The following is a 26,371-nucleotide window of genomic DNA, read 5'->3' on the forward strand; positions in this document are numbered from 1 at the left end:
ATTAAGTATAACCAATACTTTCATGGGCAGTGATTATTGTTGCCCCATATACGTATCTCTATGGAGGCATTGTCAATAAGAGGAATTAATACAATGGCATGAAGGTATGAAATGGACGCACTATATTATTTTTCCAATTCCCGCTTGCTCCCACTAATACACTTGCATCAAATATTAATCTGGATTCGCTATAGTCTTCAAAGGAATATACAACAATTTATGTACTCAGTTATTAATGATCTTTTATTATATTTATCGTTGCCACTTTTGTTCATTTAAATGCTGCTCCATGTTAAATGAATTGCCTTCGATATTATTGGTTGCATACCTTCTTAGTAAGATCAGAGATTGTAATATTTGTTTACAGTTTATGTAATATAATAATATTAATTTAATTAAAAAAATAAATTTCAAATAATCATTCATTGATAAATATTATATTATATTAATTAATAAATAATAGTTGTTTCATTTAGGTTATATATAACAATCAAGGAGGGGACATGACACCTAGTTCTCAAGATGGCAAGGTGAGAGCATATGTAGAGGACCTACTCAGCAAATTAAATTGCAGCAGCTAAAATAGAAAGCACTAGAGGCAAACTGGCCAATCCCACTTATTCAGCAAAGTGCTAGGCAACTGAAAGAAAATACACTTCAGGCTTAGCGGAGTGTCTTGTACAATGAAATTAAGCACTTCACACTTATTCAATGGAGTGCAATTACAAAGCATCAACTTATTTAGTGGGTAAGCAAAGGGCATTTCCACTTATTCAGTGGGAAAGTAGAATACAACGTTACCACTTGTTCAGTGGGGTGAGCAAGGACCAAACCATTTGCTTTCTTAGTGAGGAACAATACAAAGCTACCGCTTATTCAATGGGAAAAAATAGAATAACTACTCATTCAGTGGGGTAAGTAAAAACATTAAAGAGCATCGATCAAGCCCACTGGTGGTACTACCATCCGGTGTTTTACAATGATTTATCAAATGCAATTCATCTTACATAAACAGCTGCAACTCTCCATAAAACATGGATAATCAGTAAATTCAATTGCCCAACTAGAAGGATACCTCAAATCATAGTTCACAAACTCGAACTCAAAGAGTACTTGGCAAGCCCAAATTTTTTGACTTGACAAAAATTCAACAACTTAAAAAGTACTAAAATTTCTTATAAAAACACTTTTTCTTTTGCAAAATTCAATTACAAAATGTATCAAATGAGTCTAAAAGACCATGAGAAAGTTTTTTCTTTTAAATTTGTTTCTTGAATACATATGGATTACAAAATGGCATGATCATGCGAAGTCAGATAGTGGAACTGGATACAATAGCCAGCTACTAACTAATAACTATTATGAATTTATGATTATTTTAATTGAAAATAATCATCATAAATATCTAGGAAAGTTAAACATTACATGTTTTTACATTTTCCTCTTCCCCACCCTAGTGAAAAATTGGGAGGTAGAGGATATGGTCTGTTAAATTTATGATCAGATTTTGAACAATGCAGATATAAAACAATTTACACAAGTTTGCACAGCATATACCCTGGGAAAACCTTCCAACTTGAAGGTGAAAAACCCAGCAACAAAAGTCTCTGATTATATTTATCAAGTAGAGGTATGTCTTTACGAGAATGCTTCACTCGTTGAAGTTATATTAATAGATCGAATCACCCTAGACTGCTGTATATGCAATCCGAACTGCTGTAAGATACACGAACTGCCAAAGGATGAATTATCTTCTTCGATCTGACTAGAATATAATGTGCGATCTCCTGATAAAGGAATATGATCTGCTGTAGAGTGAATTTGGACTGCTGAAGGAAGTATTCGATCTGCAGATTGTATATCAATCCATCGCCAAGGGAGGAAGATTCAATCTTCCTTTATACTTATCGGAGGTGCTCCTTCACCAAGGGTCGACACTCTCCAAAACTTCACGACCCATTACAAGAGGTGGCGGACTTCCAAGTCGGCCCCATTGGTTAATTGATATTTAGCAAATCGGTTATGCTAATATACATATATACCGATTCATAATTACATTTGCATATTTAATACATATTTAAATCGGTCCTATAAATGTCTAAGGCCGATAGGCCAATTAGACATTTGGTTGACTATGTCGGCCTAAAGGAATCCAACCATAGCTACATTATCATTAACATGGTCCTCGCACTCGATTTTGGCTCCCTACTTACCATAGAGGATTGTGCATGTGGCTTCACCTTGCTGATAGATGGCAGTGGCTCCTTCATTGAATCAATGCCATCCAATCCGATTCCCATTCTTTTGCTGCAACCACAACTTCCATAGCTTGCCTCTTGAAATTAGAAATCTCATCCTTTATAAACAAGGAAGCCTCATCATCTTGCATGGTCTAGTCATTGATTAATCTCATCCAAATAAATAAGTTCGTCTGGCTAGTCTTGCACCTTTCTTGTGGGAAGCCAAAGGTTATATTGCACAAAAACAAGATTATCGAGGCATTGTTGAGTGAAATTATTATGCTCCTTTTTGTGAATGGCATCAAAGAAACTCTAGCTGCGCTCATAGCCAAAAGCACTACAAGGTTGGGACAAAATTTTAATGGATAGCCTTTTCAAATTTGGGGTATTTCCACCCCAATCTTCCCACCAAGAACTTGCAAATAAGATATTCAAGTTTTTGTAAATGAGCATTATTTTATTAATAATTGTAATTTATAACTTGCATTAAATAAGGCTTCACTTTTTATTACTGAGTGTTTGGGTCTCTCTTCCTCGTATAACTAATTTCGAAGAAAAGAACCTCCTCCTATCTGCCTTATAATTTTGTAACTCTAAAATGATGAGGTCTGTCATTTTATCTGTAGGTGTCATCCTCTCAATACATGTGGATAGGCCCTCCATAACCTCCCCATTAGCATCCGTGAAACTATCAAAGAAGAAGAACTTGGGGTTGAGATAGTACCTTGCTGCATGAATGGGTTGGTTGAGTTGATTGTTCCACCTCCAATCAATAATCTCCCAAATAGGGGCAAATTTATTTGCATCCCCCATGTAATAGTGTTGAATTGCCTCTTTGGCACTATCCATTGCCTCATAAATATATCCCATTGCATTTTTCTTGCAACCCACCATGCACAAAACCCTCACCAACAACTCGGCCACCTACAAAGTACATAGTAGAAGCAAATTTAAATTACAATTTACAATGGAACGAAATAATTTTTAAGTTTAAAAATAAAGGATTCAATTTGAAAATTAAATAACTTGAAGTTACCTTGACAATCTCTATGCTCGAGCTGCAAAATCACCATCAAAAATTATTTTTGTGATCCTTTCTCCATTAGCTTTCTTTGATTAAGTTGAGTCTACCCAAGGTTGACTCACAAAAATCTGCTTCAAGGGAGTCAATAAACTAGTAATACTATGTAACATTAGAAAATTAGTTGCAAAACTTGTAGCACCCAATCGCACAAGTTCTTTCTTCTTGGTGTAATCTCTCATCAATTGAAGTACTCATGGGTTCAATTATATATATATATATATATATATATATTATAGTATCTCTTGCTTCTACAATTGGTTTCACCCAATCAATTTTTCCTATGTCTTCCAAAAGAAGGTCAAGGCAATGAGCTACACAAGGAGTCCAAAAAAGTGTTTGATGCCTCTCTTGAAGCAATCTTCCAATTTCCACATGCCATTGCATTGTTAGTAACAACTTGGACAACATTTTCTATGACCACCTCTAAAACAATTTCCTCTAACATCAAGCTCAAATTTTCTGCATTCTTTATTATGTTGAAGGCATCAATTGACTTAAGAAAAAACATCTCACCATTTGAAGCCACTAAAGAATTAATGAGAGTGCGGTTTCTTCCATCTATCCACCCATCTACAGGAATTGAGCAACCACACTTTCACCATTGCTTCTTTTCATCTTCCACAATTTGTTTTGCATCTACAATAGCATCTTTGAACAACTTGCGACTTAAATCTCTTGGAGTGGGGGCCTTGTACCCTTTCCCTGTAACTGCCAATGTTATCATCAAACTCTCCCAATATGGATTCCTTGCCATGTTGAAGGGAAGGTTGTGATAATACCAAAAATTTGCACAAGCCTTATCTACTTCTTTGTGCACTTCTCTATTCCACCTAGTAGCTTCCAATGAAGGTTGTGGTCCTGGTTCATTTCTAAACACAAAAAACTGGACTTTGCTTGAGGTGGATGAGGAGGATGGGACACGTATATGTGGACCTTGACTAGAGTCCACAATGCCTTGCATATTAACCTCAGTTCTCTTGACAAATTAGGAGCCAATGGCTCCTTGTATGGCTGCGAGAAGGGCTTTCAGACTTATATTAATGTTTTTGAACTATTGTAAATGCAAACTGCTAGATCATGACCCTTCTTCTAGAGCAGTTTTCCCCTCAATAGATGCATATACACAACAGGATGCCATACTGCAATATTTTCCCTTTGTAATCAAGTTGTGTATGATGATACCTCAGTTAAGGAGATAAAATTCCATATGAATGGTCACTTATTGATTTGTCTTAAAATCATAGGGCACAATCAATACCTTTTTGCCATTTTTTCTCAAAAATTGGATGTCTTGACATTTCAAGTCCATCTTTAGGAACAATCTTCAAGACCCTTTTGAAATCCAGTTGTGTATCATGATATCTCACTTTAGGAGATGAAATGTCACATGAATAGTCACTAATTGCTTTGCCTTAAAAGCATAATGCATATTCGGCACCTTTTGTCATTCTTTCAAAAATTTCTGGTCTTGACACTTTAAATCCATCTTTAGGGCCTATCTTCAGAATGATTGATTAAGTCCAAAAGAGAAAATATTATTGATATTCTATTGATAGGAAGTTCTTCCTTCTTGCCAAAAGGGCCAAAGAATTTGGTACCCTAATCTTGACTCTAAAAAGAGCATTGTGTACATGATTTGGATAAGATTTTACAGATATAATTATGAAATATGGTTTTGTATGGTAGAGAATTCTGTAGCTTTGATCAATTTCTTATGATGTAAAGTTTAAGATCAGAATACAGATATGATATGTTGTTTGCTTGACAGGAAGATGGAAATAAAAGAATAGAACTTAAACCTGGCTTTCTTATGGAGCATGATGAAAATGTATTTCTCTAAACTTTTCTCTTAATCTTTTCACTCTCAAATGCGATCTTAATATTCTTTTTGTCAGTTTTTGTATTTTCTGCACATTCCTGCTTTTACCCCTATGCATGCTTGAAAAAGAGGTTCAAAATAAGAATGTCATTGTTTTGCAGGTGGGTGCAGTTGTAGTGGGCTTTGATCGTTATGTCAATTATTACAAGACACAGTAAGTCTCATAAATGTTAATTTTTCCATTCTATTAACACTGTTATCAAAGTATTTATTACTGACTGACAAATGAATGAGGTGAACTTGAGATTTTTTTAGATTCAGATGTGATGGTCAAGACCCAATGCAGGATTATATCGAATTGCGTGTCACTATCTTTTAAAATTGTGACTACATCATACAATGCAAAGAAAATGCTTTAGTATCAGACATTCAAAGACTACATACACTTCCTCTATCATAGTTAAGGATCTAGTACACATCTCAATAATTGCACGTAGATGTTTTCTTGGAGTGGGACATTACAGTGGTCATGTCCTCCAGACCCAGTGGCATATTAGTATCTTTTCGAGATTTCAGAAAATGGCTGATGCTAATTTGAATCAGTGACTGCTTGGTGCTTAGCATCTGCCTGTTGCTAGATAACCTTGCTAGGCACTTTAGACATCGTTCCCATTTGGCTGCATATGGAGCTTTTTTCACTCACTCACTTTCACTCCAACAGGAATCAACCATTTTTGTAGCAATCTATTACATTGATACGGTTATAAGACATTTGTCCCCATCTTCCCTTACCATTAACATACTGTGATATACCCTTCCATGGGTAATGAAGATGGTTTGAAGATTATTCCTATTCTTGATAAATCAAATAAGTGGTACACAAATAAACTACATTTCTTTACTATATAACGAGGTTAATCCTCCTATTTTCTTCATTAACGTTCATAATCCTTTAGCATCTTAGGGGGTGCATCCCTATTCAACCCCACATCTTTGAATCATTGGATATTCATTTGAGTTCCCATCTCCCTAGGATTTGTGTGGAACTTCTATGCTTGCCTTTTTCTTGTCACCATGTCATGCCCCTTTTTCAGAATTGAAAGGATCTGACTGAGGACCTATAGCCTATTCCTTATTTCTTTAGGGTAAGGGATAAATTAAAGGAAATAATTTAATAATATTATTTTAATTTGAGCCCAGTCACTTAATCTCAAAAGGACAACTTAAATAGTAAATAAAGTGGTTTTTTAAATGAGACATAATCCCTATGTTATATTGTATGTTTAAAAAAAATTGTTTTTAAACATTCTGGAGGGAAATTCAAATCGAGGGCCTAAAAGGAATTTATAAATGGAGGGCAAGTTGGTCATTTCCATTATCCATTATTGTTATTGCTTTCAATCCTATTTTGGAGTTTGAGTATTGTGTTCATCTTCTCATTTGAGGACGAAAATCCTTGGTGTATGGAGATTAGGAGGACAAAATCCTCTTGGTTTCCATTATTAGATCAAAGGGCGAAAACCCTCTTGTTCATGTGAGGTGATCTTATTCAAGGATTACATCTGAGTTGAAAAGATTGAAGTACTTCCAATTTTTGATTGAGCATTTAGAAGATTTGTTTGTGGAAGTGTGATTTATTCAAACCTTGATTGCTGCTAACCTTATCAACTACTGCTATAGTACATCTGTGCTAAGTATTGAGATTTATTGAAGATTATAGTTTGGATCAATTCATATTTGTCAAGCAAATTAAGGTGAATTTTGTTAGTTGTTATTGTGAAGCATTTTTAGACCATTTTGCTGCTGTGTAGATCTGATCTATTGTTTCTAACATGTATCTAAGAATTGCATTGTTGCCCCTAGGTTCAATATTTGTTTAGTTTGTATCAGTATAATGTGGTAAGTCGGCTTGTCATAATAAGATCAGGGTTTACTGAGTTACATTTTTTATAATAGCATTATTCATTAATTAACCGTCAAGCTTAGGTTGGCTTGTTCATGCCAAAGTGGGTTTGAATGTAAATAAACCGTCCAACTTACAAATGAAAATGCATTTAGATGAAAGACACTAGGAATACTACTATTTGGGCACCGAAATCCTAGCAGTAAATAAAAAAATAAAATAGAAAATAACGATTTACTAAACCCTAGCACAAGACAATTAGAATGAGAGCACCAAAATAAAAAAATAAAAATGGAAAGATGTTAGTGTCAATTGTTATATACCTTTGAAATACTGCTAAATAAGAGCTGATTTCTTGTTCCCAAATGCCAACAAACACTAACAGAAGTGCTAAAAAAACACTCCAAAATGATGCAAAATGATGATTTTTTAAGGCTTAAAGAACTGTAGAACCATGGGCTAGTTTTTAATCAACAGTCATGAGTCGTTGGCAAAAACTTGCAAAATATTCAATAACAACTCACAACCGAGATATATTGTGAGTAACTTAAGAGCCATTTGAACTTGCAAGTTTTGTGACTTTATGGTGAGCTTTTAATCTATGCAACTCTCTTACTCATCCCATATACACGTTAGTCGTTAGTGTCATGAATTGACATAGTTGTACTACAAGAATATATTTTATTGTGGCAAACTGTGTAAATTCCTTACCAAATTATTTCAACAAACTTGCAAATTTAGAGATTTCTAACTTCTAGATAATTTATCAAACAAGCGGTGGAACATTGTGTTGATTTTTGGTATGCTCGATTAACCATGGGCAATGACACAGTGTTGCCCTCCCAACCATAGACGATAAACTCTATCGTCACCCCCGAGCACATCTCTTCTCAATATGTATATCTGCTATATGATTGAGTGCATATATATATGAATGGAGATTCGATCTCCTTTAAATGCACCGCTTATGCCTTTTCTCCAAGAGTCGGCCCTCTCCTAAGCAACACGTCTCAATACAAAGAGGTGGCGGACATCCAAGTCGGCCTCAATCGATTACTATTAAAGCAAGATGCTAATTGGCATGCATTAAGGCCTTAATTATGCTTAACACAAATGAATATAAATCGGACATATAATTGTCTAAGGCCAATAGGCCAATTAGACAATTATATTAGCTATGTCGGCCATAGAAGGAATTTGACCATAGCTACAAACATAAACACTCCCTCTTAGCTAGGGAGGAATCCTTCTTGATATTTGAGTCACATAGTGACATCCACCATGGCTACTCCCAGAGGGTGGGTCGTCATGGCTACTCCCATGTATGGAAAGTTAAGTAAATACAAGTGCTTCATCATGGAGTCACTCAACGTGATGTTGTCACCTCAATATGACGTTCACCATGGCTACTCCCAAAGGGTGAATAAGCACAAATGCCAAGTCATGGAGTCTCTCACATGACATCCACCATACCTACTCGTAGAGGGTGGAACAAGGGCTGGAACCTCAAACTTCTTTCACAGAGAAGAATGCACAACAAGGGCTGAAACCTCAAACTTCTCTCACAGAGAAGAATGCACAACAAGGGCTGATACCTCAAACTTCTTTCACAGAGAAGAATGCACAACAAGGGTTGATTTCTCAAACTTCTCTCATAGAGAAGAATGCACAACAAGGGCTGTGTTGGTGTCTGTTTTATCATCTACCAAACATTAGAATAGGATACCCGAATGTATTCTATCCTCTCCTGAAAAATCACTACTAATTCCAAGGTCTATATGTGCGAACAAGCGACTTTAGTGAAATAGCTTCTTGAGTAGTGTATGTTGAAAATCTCAAGGGGGACTTATGTTAACAATTGTCTTTGAAGCTGCTGGACTTCGACGGATTTAGCAATTTTAGGCTCTCTTTTTTTTTGGATTTTTGAGATTTAGACTTTCAAAAAGGGGAAAAGGGATAGGGTTAAGAAGGCTGATCTAATCCTACAAACTCCAGAGATGGTATCAACTGGGTGCTCTCGGGAAACCAAACTTTGCTTCGCCACACTAAGGACAACTACACAAAGCTGATGAAATCTTCAATGGGTTGTGCTTATGATCGAGATGTTGGGATGCATAGAGGATGGGCTCAAACTAACTTTGCACAGTGAGATGAAAATCATCCATTCACCAAAAGTATGAGCAGAGATACACCATCAATTAACACTTATCAAATCCTTCATTCAACGTTAATAACATGAAAGCAAATCTAAATTAATTTTAACTAAGTGTTGATGAAATTGAAACCATGCTAATCATTCAAACAATAGGGATTACAAAGCCTTAAGAGAAAGCGCACGTGCAATATATTATTCGAAAATGACCTTCACGCAACAATATGTCAAAAACCTCACACTCTCCAAATGAGAGGAGGTAGCCTTATATAGTTTTTCAGAAATCAATGAACGACCGAGATCAAACAGTGATCAAGGGCCCAGATTGAAAGCTACGAACCCTAATAAGGGTTTCCCAAAACTAACTACCCTCGACCAATGAGAAAATTACATTTGGGACACACACTTGTCCTTCTTGCTAAATATGAACCATCAATGAAAATAGAAGGTAGAAGCTTCTGGATAAGTCAGGTTCATTGAACCTGGACATGCTAACTTGGAGCAATCTGATTGGTCGAAAGATGGCGAGGCGCCACCTCAACGTGTTGGATGTCTTCCTTGAATTCTCCAATTTGTGTCAAGAAATTGTCTAGTATGGAAATTTGATTCCTTCTTGTCACCATTTGATTCTGCTTGGGAGCTTGTCTTTTTTAATTTCTTTAGGAGATGAAATCCTCCAAGAAGTTGGAAATTTATTTAACTTTTCCATATTTTCACCAAGTCTAAGAACTTTTCTTTCTTGATGCCTTGAGATTCTTTCAAGTGCCTCGAATTTGGAGAAGAAATCCCTTCGTGAAGTATTTCTCATACTTAGCCAAATTTTGGCCCTCTCTATGCTTGAACGAACCTTGCTCGTGGTCCTGTCTTCAATTCTGAATTTGGCTTGAAACTCCATTTGTGTTTTCTATGACGATCCCGCCTTCAGCTGCCAATTTATGTTGCGCGGGAGGAGGGTAAAAGCTCTAGATAACCCCTTGCAAATATGAAATGATAGGATCATTCTGTTCAGACATTCGCTGTGATCATGCCCTCCTTCTTGATACTTGAAATTTGGAGAAGAATTTCTCCATGCCTTCATCATAATTAAGGAAATTGGAATTTTCTTTGTGAAACATTTCCCATACTTAGCCAAATTTTGGCTATCTTCACGCTCGGATGAACCTTGCCTGTGAACTTGTCCTCAATCCTTTGTTTGGCTTGAAACTCCAGCTGCGATCTCTAAGATGATCCTGCTTCTACTACCATCTGCGACCTACAAAACCAAAGGAAATTAAGTTAGAAATCTATCTTTTAGTGCAAAGTTTCGAAGGTTAGATGGCAGAATGCTTTGATCTTCCGATTTCTCAATACTTTTAGCTTTGAAACAAGCTGCGAACACTTAGAAGGTCATGCTTGGAAGAAAGAACGTTCAATCCAAAATGATCCTCTTATCAAAATTTTGGATAAACCCGATAAAGACACCCCCAATACACAGAAAATTTTTGAAAATTGATAAGTCTGCCCACCAATCAACTTCACCTTTGACATAAATGAGAATATAGAAGGAACAAAACTCAGAAAACTTGAAAGTTCTGCCTTCTACTAGTTGATTGGACTCCAAAATCTGCAGATACTTGATAAGAATGAGGTTGAAAAATTAAAACTCCTTCAAAAGTTCACTCAATCTGCAAGAGATCACCCTACAATGCCTCCAGTCGGCAATAAAACTTCTTAAAAACCCTCAGACTTGCAAGAAGCTTGCTTGAAAATGCTCTCTCTCTTCATAAAATTCGAACTCTTATTGTGCAATAATGAGAGGAGAGATTGTTTATTTGTATTCAAACTTAAATTCAAAGTTATAAACACGCAAATACACTTCCATTCTTGACTTCAATTCGATCTTGTTCATGGAGGAAGTTTCTAATTTTAAATGAATTTGTACAATCATCTCCTTCAGTTCGAACCTCTTTACTCTTGCAAGTTTCTAAATTAATTTTGAGTTTAAATTCAATCCAAATCTGCAGACCTTAAACTTTCTAATTAAGGTTCAAGTTCGAACTCCTTTCCAAATCCAAGTTTCCAATTTAATTTTTTTAGTTCTGATCCGAACTTGATCTTTAAATATCCCTTTTCAAAACTTTCTAATTTGGAACTTAGTTTGAATCTTATGAAGATTTGGATGACATCACAAAGGAATATTCTCCTTTCCTCAATACTTATCAAGTATTTTGGCTTCACCTTTGACTTAGACGAACTTCATGAAGTTTGTTTCTCATTGTGTTGCAAGGCAAAGTCGGACTTTTATAACTTTCCTTATGTTTATGTGCACTTCATGTCTTAACTTAACCACATCTTTCTCAAGGCGGACCTTGTTGGTCATATCTCTAACTTGTTGCAAGGTTGGGTGAACTTTCTAGACATCGGCATCATGGGCGGACTTTCATAGACATCCACTCAACAACACCTTGGGCAGAGTTTTGGGAGACATGCTTCAAGGGTGGACTTTTCTTCATCAAGCATGGCAGACTTTTGAAGACTCTTGGCATAGGGCAGAGTTTTGGAAGACCTCAATAGGGCGGACTTTTGAAAGATCACCAAGTAGGGTGGAGTTTTAGGCTACCTCTTTCATGTTTGAGCATAGTTTCTATCTTCCAACTTGATGATTGGGCGGAGTTTAGAGGTGCCTCTATCACCATGTTTGTTTGCCTTAAACTTCTTTTTTCCCATTCATAGGGCGGACTTTTGAAGGCTCCCCATTGTTAGGCTCTCATGCTTACTTTGTTAGGCTCTCACCAAGGCGGACTTTTGAATGATTTCACCAAGGGCAGAGTTTGAAGGTATCATCCCATAGGGCGGAGTTTGGAGAGACAACCTCTAAGGCGGAGTTTTGGGAGGCCTTAAGAGGCTTGCACACCATCATGGATGGACTTTTAACATCCCTCCAACAAGGATGGCGGAGTTTAGAGATCACTCCTAGGGCGGACTTTGGAGGCATCTCTCCATGGCATCATCATACCTTGGCTAGGCGGACTTTTGAAACCATCTCCAAGGGCGGACTTTTGGTCTATCACCAAGGATGGCGGACTTTGGAAGGCATCAAGGAGGGCAGAGTTTTGTGCTCCCTCTTCGAGACGGACTTTTGACTACTTCCTCATGCATGGCGGACTTTGGTGTTCCCTCCAACATGGCGGACTTTCTTCACTTCTCATGAGGGCGGACTTTTGAGCCTCCAACTTCATGGCGGACTTTTGGGAGATCACCATGCATCATCACCTTGGGCGGAGTTTGGAGACTCTTCATCAAGAGGGCGGACTTTTGGAAGGCCTCAAGAGGGCGGACTATATATGAAATATAACAAAGTATAAGTGGTATTTCATTTATATTGGCAGGATGTTTGAGAGTGGTTTCGGACCTCCGGGAGTTATAATGCAAAATCTAGTTTTTGGAGGATTCTTCAATTTTCTAGACAGTCAAATTTCAGGATCAGGATGACATTCCAGACTTAGCCAAATTTCAGGACATTTGAGGATCAGGATGACATTCCAGACTTAGATGATTTTTCGAGCTGATTATCCTTTGAATGTGCCATGACCCCCTAAAATATAGGAACTTAGCTCTTTAGGTCAAAACTTGGAAATTTTCGATAGCTTTCGATGCATGCCAATGCCACCAATGCAAACCCCAAGCCCCCATTCCGAAAAAGCAAAAAGAAGACATCCCTAAAAAATAGGGAAAACTTTCTAAAAATAGCCCTACCGGGGATTGGGCTAAAAATGCCAAAAACGAAATTTCCTAAAAAATAGGAAAAAGCAAAAAAGCAAACTTTCTAAAAATAGAAAGTTGTTCTAATTCGTCCAAATCAATTGCGATCTTCGTCCTTTGGCCTTTCTAGGCACTTTGACACTATCCAAACTTTGGTATTATTTGGCTTGCAAAAACTAGCTTTCAATCTCTAGGACTCAAACTGTTCAAAACTGAGCAAGGCTTGGCAAAACTAAAGCGGAAGGCCACGGGACACTAACAAAAACCCTAGAAAGCAGAAAAAGAGAGGGTCCCCATTTGCAATGGGGCGATGTGTGAAGAAGGTCACAACAGCCTGATACCTCAAACTTCTCTCACAGAGAAGAATGCATAACAAGGGCTTGCACCTCAAACTTCTCTCACAAAGAAGAATGCATTAAACAAGGGATTGAACCTCAAACTTCTCCCTCACAGAGAAGAACTCATTAATAAATCTTCATGATGGTGTGGCTCCCTCTGAAGCTGAAAGGCCAAACTCCCTCTCAACCTTCTAACCTCTTCGTCCAAGGTTACTTCTGACAATATGTCAGACTCCCTCTAAATGCTGATTCTTCCTCTGCGAAGAAAAGCAAGCAATCTTTCTTCCTTGAATGCAATCTTTGATTCGTCCTGGAAACATTTCAGAGAGAGATAATGATAGTCAGGGGAAATGTCAATACAAGATTCACTATTCAATAAAGTAGCATGACTTAGTGAAAATTCATGAACATTATTCAAACATAAAGAGTACTTATCTTTTATAATTTTGCTCAACAATGGAATTTCCATTCACTTGGATTGATCACACCAAAGCACCTAGTGATGATCTAATGGCTGGGTGGCCTTTGGCCCTCGCCATCACTCATCATCTGTCCACAATATCTGCTCTGTGCATAGCTTAAGCATCATCTGAAGAACTGCCTTTAATACCATCCACAACAAAGTGATGGATTAACCACATAAATGTGATAGAAATCCACCCATTCAACAATGCCTGAAAAGAAGACGAACAGGACCTCTAACCAAACTTTCGCCCAAAGCCAAAACCAATCGATTCAAAACAGCCGAATGAGAAACACCACCACAGGTGATGATGAAAGAAATCGATCACCCAAAAATGCAAGCTGCAAAATATAATGAGTATTGGGCAGAATGTCGATCTAAGGAAAATTCCTTGGGTAGATCAGATGAACGAAACCACCATCAAGAACATATCGATCAAGCCAAAATAATGTAAGCACCTATGAACCAAGGCAAATGGAGAGCAGACCACACAATGACATATGTCGACTAAGCAAGTTCTAAACTGTAGAACAAGAGGTAATCGACACAAGCAATGATGATGTTGTACGCAACAATACATACATTTGTCATTGCAAACTCTCAACAATAAGCCAATATGAATCGACTTGATCTGACTGAGGAGAACGCAGGCCTGTAATAAGCATTGACCAAATTGAAAAAACACTTGATCTGTCACAATAGCAACGAAACCCGATCTGATGCAAAACGACACCAATGAAATGGCATTGCTAATCGCCAAGAAACACCTCTATAAAATGCAGGTCTAATGGAAACTCCAAGAATCAATGCCAAGAAGGAAAAAGTCCCTCCCTCTCGACCGGATCAGCCGCCACAAGGATGATGAGTCACACAGATCAATCACACGGGATATGCGCCAACACATCTCTACAAAATATATCTCGTTAGATCCATAGAGATCTGCAAATCGTGATCTTGCCAACCACGATCACCCGGCCAAAGGAAAGTACTCCACAAGTGATTAACACAAGTCCAAACTTTGATCGGGCCAATCAAAATGCCAATGAAGGAAAGTACTCCACAAGTGATTAACACAAGTCCAAACTTTGATTGGGCCAATCAAAATGCCAATGAAGGAACCAAGCAATTCCTTTGACTGAGATGTCAATGATCAAAATGAGCCGGCGAAATAGTTGGGTTAACCAAAATACGGGCCACACAAAGTAGGGCCGCCAAATGCAAAAGCACATCGACACAACCACAAGTGCGCAACCTGCAACATCAGCATCGGCCTGGATTGTGTACTTGCACTCGCCCAAAGTGTTCCACAGCTGATTGTGCGGTCATGCGAGGCAGACACAATCATGTCCGAGTTGTCGATGGGTGTCGCAATGGCCGTCACCTAGTTTGAGTGCCCCTCCATTGTGCCGCGCAATACTAGAGCTTTCGTCATGATTCCTTGCTTGACCAAAAATTCTTCTTTCTACTCTAGTTTTGGTTTTCCCTTTGCCTCTCCTCTGAGAGGTGTAATGAACTCCCTCAAAAACACAAGATCTACCTTCAAGTGATTAGGCTCTATAGAAGGAACCTGGCTTTGATATCATGTTGATTTTTGGTATGCTCGATTAACCACGGGCAATGACACAACGTTGCCCTCCCAACCATAGACGGTAAACTCTATTGTCACCCCCGAGCACATCTCTTCTCAATATGTATATCTGCTATATGATTGAGTGTATATATATATGAATGGAGATTCGATCTGCTTTAAATGCACCACTTATGCCTTTTCTCCAAGAGTCGGCCCTCTCCTAAGCAACACGTCTCAATACAAAGAGGTGGCGGACATCCAAGTCGACCTCAATCGATTACTATTAAAGCAAGATGCTAATCGGCATGCATTAAGACCTTAATTGTGCTTAACACAAATGAATATAAATCGGACCTATAATTGTCTAAGGCCAATAGGCCAATTAGACAATTATATTAGCTATGTCGGCCATAGAAGGAATCCGACCATAGCTACAAACATAAACACATTGAACCAATCAATATTTCTCAATTTAGTGCTTAGAAACAATTATAACTATCTTTTATTAATGAGCATATTCACAAACATTTTCAGGCATTTAACAATTCATGGACATTATAACAAATAGTTGTCATTTATGAACCTTTCATTGACAATTTCACAAACAATTGGCCAACACAACCCATGCTGGTATTTAATGTCAATATACAATAGTGGCAGCAATTGATATGTTATATAGTAAGAAACCATGCAGTAGACAACTAATATTTTATGCATCTTTCAGTACAAGACTATACATTCATCAAATACTAATATCAACTTTAGAAAATATCCAAACTCACAAATAGTACCTTCCAAGGGTGATTATACAGTCGAAAAAATGTTGATTCCAAGAACTGTAGCAGCCTTCAAAAATATAAAAATCTTCAATATTTTTGCTGAAAAATCAGATTAAACAAATTTTCTTTGATCCATCCAATCAATGAATCTTGGATGTATTCACTCAATCAACTAGCTAGGTTTTCCTTCTCGAAACCAATTGCTGAAAAGGTTTTCATCCTTTGGCTGAAGGTGACCAAGTTCAATCTCTCCAATAAGCTAGGGTTTGATAAAATGCATAGAATGGATTTTCTCTTCTCATATCACCTTATATACACTTTTTGGAATAATAAAATATTATTTCCTGCAACTCTTTATTTCCCTTCAAAAGTGACTTTTACAATTTATTTTTAATTAAACTTCTTTTTTGGACCCCAAAATATGTCACGTTTATAATACTGTCCAATCTCTATAACAAGTAATTAATTAAAATTTTAAATACAAGTTGCCTTTAAAATGAAAATCTCTAGACAACATAATTTAATAATATTATTATTCCCTTGTTGCATCCCAAATAGCCTACGGGAAATAAAATAGGCAAAAGGTCTTTGCCAAATTAATTACTCCTAAGATGGGGACATTACAAATCAGCAATAGGTTGTCCAATGTTTTTTTCACTTTTGGGGCTTATGATATTCTTTGTTTATTTTTGTGCCTAACAAAATGACATTAGTTTGTTCACATCTATATTTCTATAGCAATTAAATCAATGATACAATAACTCTGAATAGTGAGCTTCTCCAACCACAATGTTAAGATTTGCCAATAGTTGTATTAGTGATTTCTGATAGGATCTCACTTGAAACTCTTTCTAGTTTTCTTGTCCCATTCTTAAAACTTTGTCAACTATCTGTATGTTTTTCTTGTCTAACCTGCAAATTATATAATGGAATATCAGAGATCAATGTGTAAGTACAACTTTCTTACCATAGCATTCTGCATTTTGTTGGGCAAATTATTGATGATATGCTCCTTTCACAATATGATATGCAATGATGTACTGATGCCTTATGGGCATTTAAACCATTCCGGCAATATGTCTTCAGCTACTTTGTAGAATAGAATGGTTCTATAGTTTCTTCGGATCTTCTGTACCTTAATCTAGTCGGTCCCTGTGTTGTCACATTTATGATTGGCTTCTTACAGCTAAGCATACTAGTACAGGACGACCTTATTTTCCTGAGGGAAAACAGTATAAATATATTTGTACATTTTTCATTTCTAATTGTCATATGATATGAAATCTTCTCAATGTTATAGTTATCCAATTAGTGTAAATGTTTTCTCAGAAGGCCATGTTATGATATGACAGGTATGGAACATTGTGTATACGGGAAAATCCAGGATGTCTTTTCATTGCAACAAACTGTGATGCTGTCACTCATCTCACTGATGCACAAGAATGGGCAGGTATTTGTTACACCCTCTTTTTGACTTGTTTACACTTCTGATTTTCTTTGTATGTTAATTTCTAAAATTGGAGGTTTTTAGAGAGATAAATGGCTGCCTGCTATTCGAAATTATCTTCTCATTTTTAGCCATGATTAACATTCCATACATAAGACAACTATTTCCGCATATGCCATCAGTCTTCTTCTGGATTCTATGTGAACTAATTTCAAAGATGACACTTCAGAGGTAAAAAAAATATAGAATAACTACAAGTTTTCAAAGAATGAATTCAATAAAAATTGCAAAATTGAAAGATATGGATAAGTTATCTCTAAAAATTGTAAATCAACATTTGCTTCATAAAATGGACAATATCCAAACCTTGGATTTCCCATTTTTTATTTTTTGTTTTAGCACCTTGAATTCTTTAACCAAGCAAGTTAATTAGCATTATGGCATCAGAATTGGAGGAACTGGGTAACCTTACCATAAATGATGTTAACTGATGGATTAGGAAGCTCAACTATTTAAGCCTTTACTTCATCTTTGCTTTTATGAAATTTCTTTCCAGTGACAGATATGAGAATTGTGTGGCAGTGAGAAGAGCATTTTTTTTTAGAACATTTTATTTGCATATCTATGTGATGGCTTTGATTAAGCTTTTATGCCTTACATTACGTCTGCGTGCAAAAAATGATGAATGCAAGTATTGGAATCACGGGGTATTTGTAATGGCCTGAAAAATGGCCCTCCATGGTATGCGAAACCTAAGGATGTCTCAGGTGCAGTTGAGATATAGCCCAATTCGGCTCCAACATGAGAATGTCCAAAACAGCCGACTTACCTGATCAAAAAATTGTGGAAAAGAAACTATAAAATACAAAAAAGGAGAACAAAATATGTAAACCTATATTCCACCAAGCTTGTAGGAAATTGTACAGTAGGGAATGGGGGGACACATTTCCAAGACTTGAGGGATAAGAGGCTTTTTTTTAGGTGATGACAAATAAAAAAAGGGAAAATTCAAAAACATAAAAAATTTCAAATATTTATATGATGAAGGATTCACCATATTCATTATATAACCATTTTATGAAACAAAAGAGCTGAATTGAGAAATCACAAGTAGACATACACACTAACAAAATTTCAGTGTCTAATCATTTGAATTCGACTTTTCAGTACTGATGTGCATAGATGTGATACATCAAAATGCCAAGGCTGAAAGACTACAAGTGCAAAATGGTCAAATGTAGACAAGCTAAGATCTATTGCTGCTATGCTTTTGCCTCATTCTCCTCTAATTCAAAATCAGACTTTGAATTCGATTCATTGCCAATATCAAGGGCTGCCTCATCAAATGAAACACCTACCAATCCTTTTTGTGCGTTGTCATTAATTTGTGTGATATCTTTGGGATCAACTTCCATCGTAAAGCTGAAATCTATCAATTTTCAGAAATCTATCAATCTTTGAGTCACAAGGCTTTGTTCACAACCACCAACTTATCCATTCATGGAGAGGTAAACATGTTTCGCTTGATAGAGTGGATGAAGCTTTATGTGGATAGAGTGAATGAAACTTTATACGGACCAATTTCTCTTTGCAATAGAGGAATTGACAACGTGTGAAACAAAGGGAGCAGCAAGCATCCTCAACTTTGGGACATCCTTGCCATGCCATGTCCACCATCCAATAGGATTGAATTGAGCTAATGCAATTGTATTTGTCCTTGCCTAATGTTGGACCATGAAGATTACCAAAGGCAATCCACAATGTTTGAAGTAAATTTGCCTTTTTAGTGTTGTACACCTTTTGAAGGGCCTTCATTAACCTTTCTTTCACATCTTCATTATCAAACGGAAGCACTCTACTAGTTCTTGATGCATACCATTTGGGATTTAGATCATAGGCTGCCATATAAATTGGTGTGTTCAAAGTGTTCTATTGTTCCATCATAGTGGGCCTGATATGCTCGTCATATAATCCCAAATTATAATCCTTATTATGAATTTCCTACTACATCTACCTGAGCATGTTGTGAAAAATCTCTTAAATCTCACCTATTAGCATTTTATTTGCCTCTTGCAAAATAACACAAAATAGAACAACACATAATAGAATCATTCTTTAGATTGAAGGGGAAGCTCCCTAAGACCTAACTAAACCTAAAATTAACCCTAGACAAATTATAGACAAAAATATCAAGGATGCACACTACAATGGGGGGTTTTGCATGAATGCCAACACGAACTGACTATGTTTTTGACCCATATGCAAACACCAGATTATAATTAGTCAAGCTTTGTAGCAAGAGTTTTAGATATAAAATGAAGTTAATAATTCAAGCACAAATGGACACAAACTTTTATTGGCTTAAACAAAGACTCGGAAGGAAAATAGAAGAATGCTTACTATTTGCTAGAGTAGAGACCAACAAATCTACATCGACAAGAGAGAGTCAAATGAATGAACATGACATGATTTCAAGAAGTTACAATTTAAATAGACATTCTTCACCAATACAAAGCTTGACTGAATCTTATCTTCCTTTGATTTACTTCATCGAATTATAAACATAAGTCTCTGACTAAATAATCCTTGAATACTAGTTTTTGCAACATAGCTTCACATGATCTAACATTGAAAATATGCTCAAAAGTATTTCTTTAAAGCCATTCTATTCCTATCTATAGAAAACAAGTAGAAAGAAGACAACTTTAAGACACTAATTCTAAAACAATTAATAAAATAAAATAAACCTAAAATAGACTCATTCATTGCCCCAAAATAGCCATTGCTGGAGTTGAAAATTGCTTGATTCATTCATTGCTAAACATAGTGTATTGCAGATAAATGACCCTTTTGGGATTCTAATGAACCTTTTGACTTGAAATTGGTGAATCCTTCGGATATTTTGAAACCCTAATTTAAATTCCTGCACTTTGCTTGAGTATTTTGATGATACACCAAATGCTCCATTATGATGATATGTCAATCTTTTTGAATTTGAAACCCTAATCTCCTTAATCCATTGATACTTGTGAAAACCATTGTCTAAGGTTTTTGAGAAATTTGAAATAACCATGGCTGAACCTTTGAAATAAAGACACTTTAAAACCCTAGCACAAAGGTTGGAAAATTTGGTGATGAACGAATGAAAAATGCCACTTTAATTTTGCATTTATAACTTTCTAAGCAATGGCTGGTTGCATCTGATCATCTATACCAGCCAAACCTAGATGTCAAATATGCTGCTACAAGTGGCTGGAATGGCAGCTTGTGCTATTCTATAAGATTGAAAAAGTGGTTTCTAGTGTTGGCATAGTGTGATGGTTAAGTTGTGTTGTTGTTCTTGCCATCAAGATTCGAACCTTGCTGGGCTGTAATTGTTGAATGCTTACCTTGGGGATGGGGTCCCTTATTTGTGACCTCACCATATCATAGCTTTCGGTCAAAAGTGCTTACCCTTTTAAAAAAAAGAAGATTGAAAACTTGGCGTTTGGAGATAACCCTACAATAATAGTGCTCGAACCCCTTTGCAAGCCTATGAAAATAGTCTTATTTTTGTTGTGATGTCACGCCCTTTTTTCAAAATAATTTAAAATAAGGTAAATAATTTAATAATATTTTAAGTTTGGCCAAGTCTATTTATTTCGAAAGGACAATTTGAATATTATTATTTTTTAATAAAGTGGTCATCTAAATGAGAGATTATAAAGATTATGTAATGGTGGTATTAGTGGATGGCGATGCGGCGGAGAGAGTTTCCTATAGCCGGGTAGGGTTTACCAGAGTTGGGGGGGGGGGGGGAGGTGTTGCGGTTGGTTCGTGGGTGAGTCGTGGTTGGTGTTTCTTCATTTTTCTGTCGTGATTTGTTATGGGGTGAAGCCTGGTGGTTTCTTTGAGTGGTAGTTACTTCTCAGTGTTGCGGGTTTAGGGTTTGTGTAGATTACAAAAGTTTGGTGCGGGCTACTCTGCTCAGCTTGGTGGGTGTGAGCCCTTTCTTTTTCCCAATATGGTAGAATGAGGTGCTTCTCGAGATGTGGTAATCCCCAGGACTATGGTTACCTCTGATCCTTCTCCATCGATGCATGCAAGTGATGTTGAACTTCACTTTAAACCCTCGAAGGGTGAATTGTCCATGGGTGCCTCTAAGATCAAGAAGGTTAATGGATGCTTGGCAAGGAGCTCAGATCGTCCGGTATTGGTGATTCAACCTGAAACAATCTCGAAGGATGTTGCTTACTGGAGAAATCACACCCTTATCTGTAAGTTTATGGGGCTACACCTTTCTCTATCGATTTTAGAGTCTCGGGCTCGGAGGGTTTGGAACCCGGAAGGTGATATAGGGATTTTGGTAGGCACAAACTATTATTTTCTAGTTGTTTTCTCATGCATGGCAGATTAGAATAAAGCTTTTCAAGGAGCTCCATATTTTTTCAATCAAGTCGGATTGTGCATCAAACCTTGGCATGTGGGGTTTAATTCTGTTGAGAAGCTTCCCTCGTGAGTTCCTGTGGGTCTGTCTCCCTTGGCTTCTACTAGAATTTTGGAGAAGCGATATTCTTCACTCGGTCATTCTTTTGCTCGACAAACTTGTTGGATTTGCATCTCAAACATAGGATTGAAAGGTAATTTCTTATGCGCGCATGTGTTAAAATTTATTTAAATAACCCTTTGCTAGATTCAGTTGAAATATGTCTAGGAGCTTCTTCTTGGGTCCAACAGTTGGACTGAAACACTACCCTTCAAATGCAAAGTATTTCATGTGTATGGGCATTTCAATGCCCTCGTTTTAATTAGTCAATAGCGACACCTAATGGCCCTTCCAAACTTGTTCCAAAGATAGATGAAGGGAAGGCTCCTATGCAAACAAAGCCTGCAGATAAGGATGGTTTTGTGCCTATAAAGTCTTGTAATAAGGGAAGAGATCAAAAGAGGACTCTAAGAGATGGACAAATGATGAGAACTTTAATTGGTTTGATGTGCTGGATGATTTAATTTAGGAGGAAGGAATTCCTATGGAATTATCCTTGGGTGCTAAGGCTATGGGCGAAGATGTAAAAGCAGTTGGAGAGAGTGATGACCCTAACCTGCCTTCAGTGAACCGTGAGGAAGGGCAAATGGATACTGACTTGCATTCACAACTCCTAGATGAGCCGGATCCTAATGGGAGGATGATACCAAAGGAAGGTGTTATAGTAGTTAACTAGGCCTCTACCCAACAATGGGGACTTTTGACATAGGGAGGAGCAGTAAGGCTTGTCAGGGGCTAGGCTTGCAACAAAAATCTTTATTGAAGGGGCCTCCAGAGAAACCTTTGAAGACTGGTCATAAAACAAACCAAGAGAAGGTAACATTGATTGGTGATACATTGGTGGAATTTGGGTCAGTGAAAACCATTGACTCGCATTCCTCCCAGTCTCACAAATGATAATGCTATATTGGAATGTGAGGGGCATGAACAAGGTCCCTAGACAAAAGTCTGTTCATGATTTGGTTGCTACTCATTCTCTGGATGTTGTCTTTATCCAGGTTACTAAATTGACTGTGGATGGTATGTTGGATAGAGCTCCTAGAATTTGGTCTCATGGGTCTTGTCGATGCATTGGAGCCCATGTTAATTCAGGCGGGATGGCTTGTTTCTGGGATCCAAGGAAAGTGGTCCCTCTCTGGTGGATTTCCTGCCACTCTTCTATCTCTTTGTTTGCTTCTAGTCTAGAGACAAGTGAAACCAATATGTTTACCAACATTATGCTCCTATTGATTTGTTGGGCAAGTCTCAATTGTGGGATCACATCAAATATGTTCGATCTCTGGTGCCCTTTCTTCCTTGGATCTTCGTGGGGGACTTCAATGTAGTATGTAGCTTGGAGGAAAAAGAGGAGGCATAGCTTGGCTTGATCCCTCTGCTCTCCTCCTTAATGCTAATATGGATCTTCTGAATGTTATTGATGTGAAACCAAATAACAGTGTCTTCACTTGGAACAACAGACGGTGTGGTGAGGAGGCGATTTCTAAAAGGCGTGATAGATTCCTGCTTTCCTTTTTCCGGATGGGAGTCAATTGGTTTACCAGCTCAGAGATATTGGATTGGAAGGGCTCGGATCATTGGCCGATCAAACTCTCGGCAGATACCTTCAGAGCCTCGAAGAACCCTTCCTTCAATTTCCAACTTATGTGGTTGTGGGATTAGTCTCTCCAGGATTTGATGTCTGGTTGGTGGTATGAAGGGAGGCCTGAGAATGGTAGGGCAATGTACTCTTTTGTCAAAAGATTGCTATATGTCAAATATAAGCTCAAGCGGTGGAATAAGCAATGCTTTGGCAATCTTCACTCTAATAAAATAAATTCTCAAGCCCAGTTGGATAGTATTACTCACCTAGTTCAAGATGAGGGACTTAACTTGGATCTGCAAAGAGAGGAGACATCAGCTGTTAAGGATTTGAAGGAATGGGAGCTTCGTGAGGAGACTTTCTGGAAGCAGAATTCCCATATTGATTGGTTTCAGGAGGGCGATAGAAATACTGCTTTCTTTCATAATTTGGTTAAGGCTAGACGGAATGGCAATCTCATTACTTCTCTTGAATCCTCAAAAGGTGTTCAACTCCCCTCCAAAGGAGATATTTCCTATGAAGCCTCTCAGTATTTTCATGCTCTATTTACGAAGAACTCTCCCCTTGCTCATGAAGAGGAAAGATTTATTTTTGCATGCATCCCACCTTTGATTTCTTCGGAGATGAATGAAGCTCTCATTTGGCCCATCACGCTTCGGAAACTTGAGGATGTTGTGTTTCATATGAAAAAAGGTAAAGCCCCAAGCCCTGATGTTTTTCCTATTAAAATTTTCCAAGAATTTTGGGAGTATTAAATTAGATTTGTTAGAGGTGGTTCAGGATTCTCATAGAAACAAGCAAATGCTGAGAACCATGAAGTCCACTTTTCTAGCCCTTATTCCTAAAAATGTTTGGGCGAACAAACTTGACTAGTTTTGACCCATTGCCCTTTGCAATGTAGTCTTTAAAATTGTTACTAAATTGATTGCGGACCAGCTTAAGATGTGCCTCAACGCTTTGATCTCTATTGAACAAGGGGGATTTGTTGTTGGTAGGCAAATTTTTTATGGTATTGTGATTGTTGTGGAGGCTATTCATTCTATGGCGACCTCTAAAGATAAGGCCATGTTCATCAAACTTGACATGGCAAAAGCTTATGACAGAGCTAAATGGATTTTCATTCATAAGATCTTATTAGTTTTTGGCTTAAGTGTGAAATGGGTTGATTGGATCATGAGTTGTCTCTACTCATTTTCTGTTTTGATCAAAGGTGAGCCTTCTGAGCTGTTTAGTGCTTCAAGGAGCCTTAGGTAGGGAGACCCTCGATCCCCTTATTTGTTCATCATCATGGTTGAGGGGCTCGGTAGATTTCTCCATTCTTAAGTTTAGCAGGGGCTCTTATAGGGTTGGAGATGGTCAAATGGTTTACTTCGTGCTTCCCACCTCCAGTTTGTGGATGATACTGCACTGATGGGTGTGGCTAGAATTAATGAAGCCGCTAACTTCAGGGTAACTTTGGACACTTATTTGGCTGCCTCAGGACAAAAAATTAATGAGGACAATTCATCTATTTTTTTCTTTAACACTCCTCGTCTAATCCAAACCAGATTAGCTCGCATTCTTTGATTTCAAATTGGTCCCCTCCCTCTGGTTTATCTTGGGATCCCTCTGGGGCTGGGAGTCCATCAGAGAGAGTTCTTGCAAGAGATCTTGGAAATTTTTTGCAAGAAGGTCAATCATTAGACCTGTAGATTGCTTTCCACTACTGGCAAGGTGACTCTTCTGAAGGCAATGGTGCAAGCTATGCCCTTATACAAATTCTTTGTTCAGGTGGCTCCTTCGAGTTTTATCAAAGATTTTTATGCGCTTTCCCGCTAGTTCCTATGGTCTGGCAATCTTCTATCCTCCAAGTGGAGCTTGTTTCATTGGGACTCTATGTGTAGGCCGAAGCAGGAAGGTGGCCTTGGGATACATTCAATTGGGCTGGTTAGTCAAGCCTCATCTGCTAGGTTATATTGGAGGTGGTGCACTTGTCAGGATCAATTTTGGGCCAAAGTCCTTACTCATAACTACCTTTGGGGGGTTTGTGGGTCTAATTTACCTTGATGCAGCTTGGTGGGGAAGGGATCTATGATTTGGGATACCCTTAAAAGAGGGGCTAAACTCATCAAAGATGGCCTTTTGTGGATTTGCAATAGGGGATCGTCTGCTCTGTTTTGGCAGGATTCTTGGGATGGTCATCCTCCGATCATTCACGAATTTCCTCATCTTTAGTCTCTTTATAACATTATGATTGCTGGTGGATGGAGTACGGTGGATGATTTCAAGAATGTTAAGGCTAAGGGTCAGATTGAGGTTACTTGCTGGAAGGACCCTCAGATGTGGCCGTTGGGGGGTACCATGGAAGATCATCTTGAATTGGCTAGGATTTTAGCTGGAAGACCCTACAATTCTGTTAAAGATGGGGATATTCTTGCTTAGGGCCCAAATCCAAAAGGCAAGTTCTCAGTTGCTTTTGGATATTTAGAATTGGATAGGTAGCTGCATGGTACAATGGGTGCTGCTTGGTTGTCCTGTCATGTCCCCTCTTTAGTTTGTCTAGTAGAGACATGTGAGTTAGCCTATTATGGGGCTCTCGTAGGCTGGCAGTGGTGGATAGAGACTCACACAGGGTATTCAATATCCGAAGTTGGTGTTTCAAGCAGTTTGTGGGCCATTGGGAGCAGTTCCTTGATTTTAGGGAGATTCCCTACTTTTTAGGAGGTTGTGGCAGTTTCCATATTTGAGGTTC

At 37.7% G+C, this 26,371-nt stretch overlaps 1 protein-coding gene across 1 annotated transcript in view; it reads left to right on the top strand.

Annotated features, from left to right (window-relative positions):
- Window positions 1-26,371, top strand: part of LOC131031224 (phosphoglycolate phosphatase 1A, chloroplastic) — a 204,249-nt gene that overhangs the window by 96,144 nt on the left and 81,734 nt on the right. Inside the window, exons 6-8 of the mRNA XM_059219922.1 lie at window positions 5,093-5,152; window positions 5,305-5,357; window positions 17,442-17,539. Coding sequence (XP_059075905.1) covers window positions 5,093-5,152; window positions 5,305-5,357; window positions 17,442-17,539 — 211 coding nt within the window. The remainder of the gene's footprint in view (window positions 1-5,092; window positions 5,153-5,304; window positions 5,358-17,441; window positions 17,540-26,371) is intronic.

The sequence above is a fragment of the Cryptomeria japonica genome, chromosome 4 (genome assembly GCF_030272615.1).
Source record: "Cryptomeria japonica chromosome 4, Sugi_1.0, whole genome shotgun sequence".
Taxonomy (NCBI): Eukaryota; Viridiplantae; Streptophyta; class Pinopsida; order Cupressales; family Cupressaceae; genus Cryptomeria; species Cryptomeria japonica.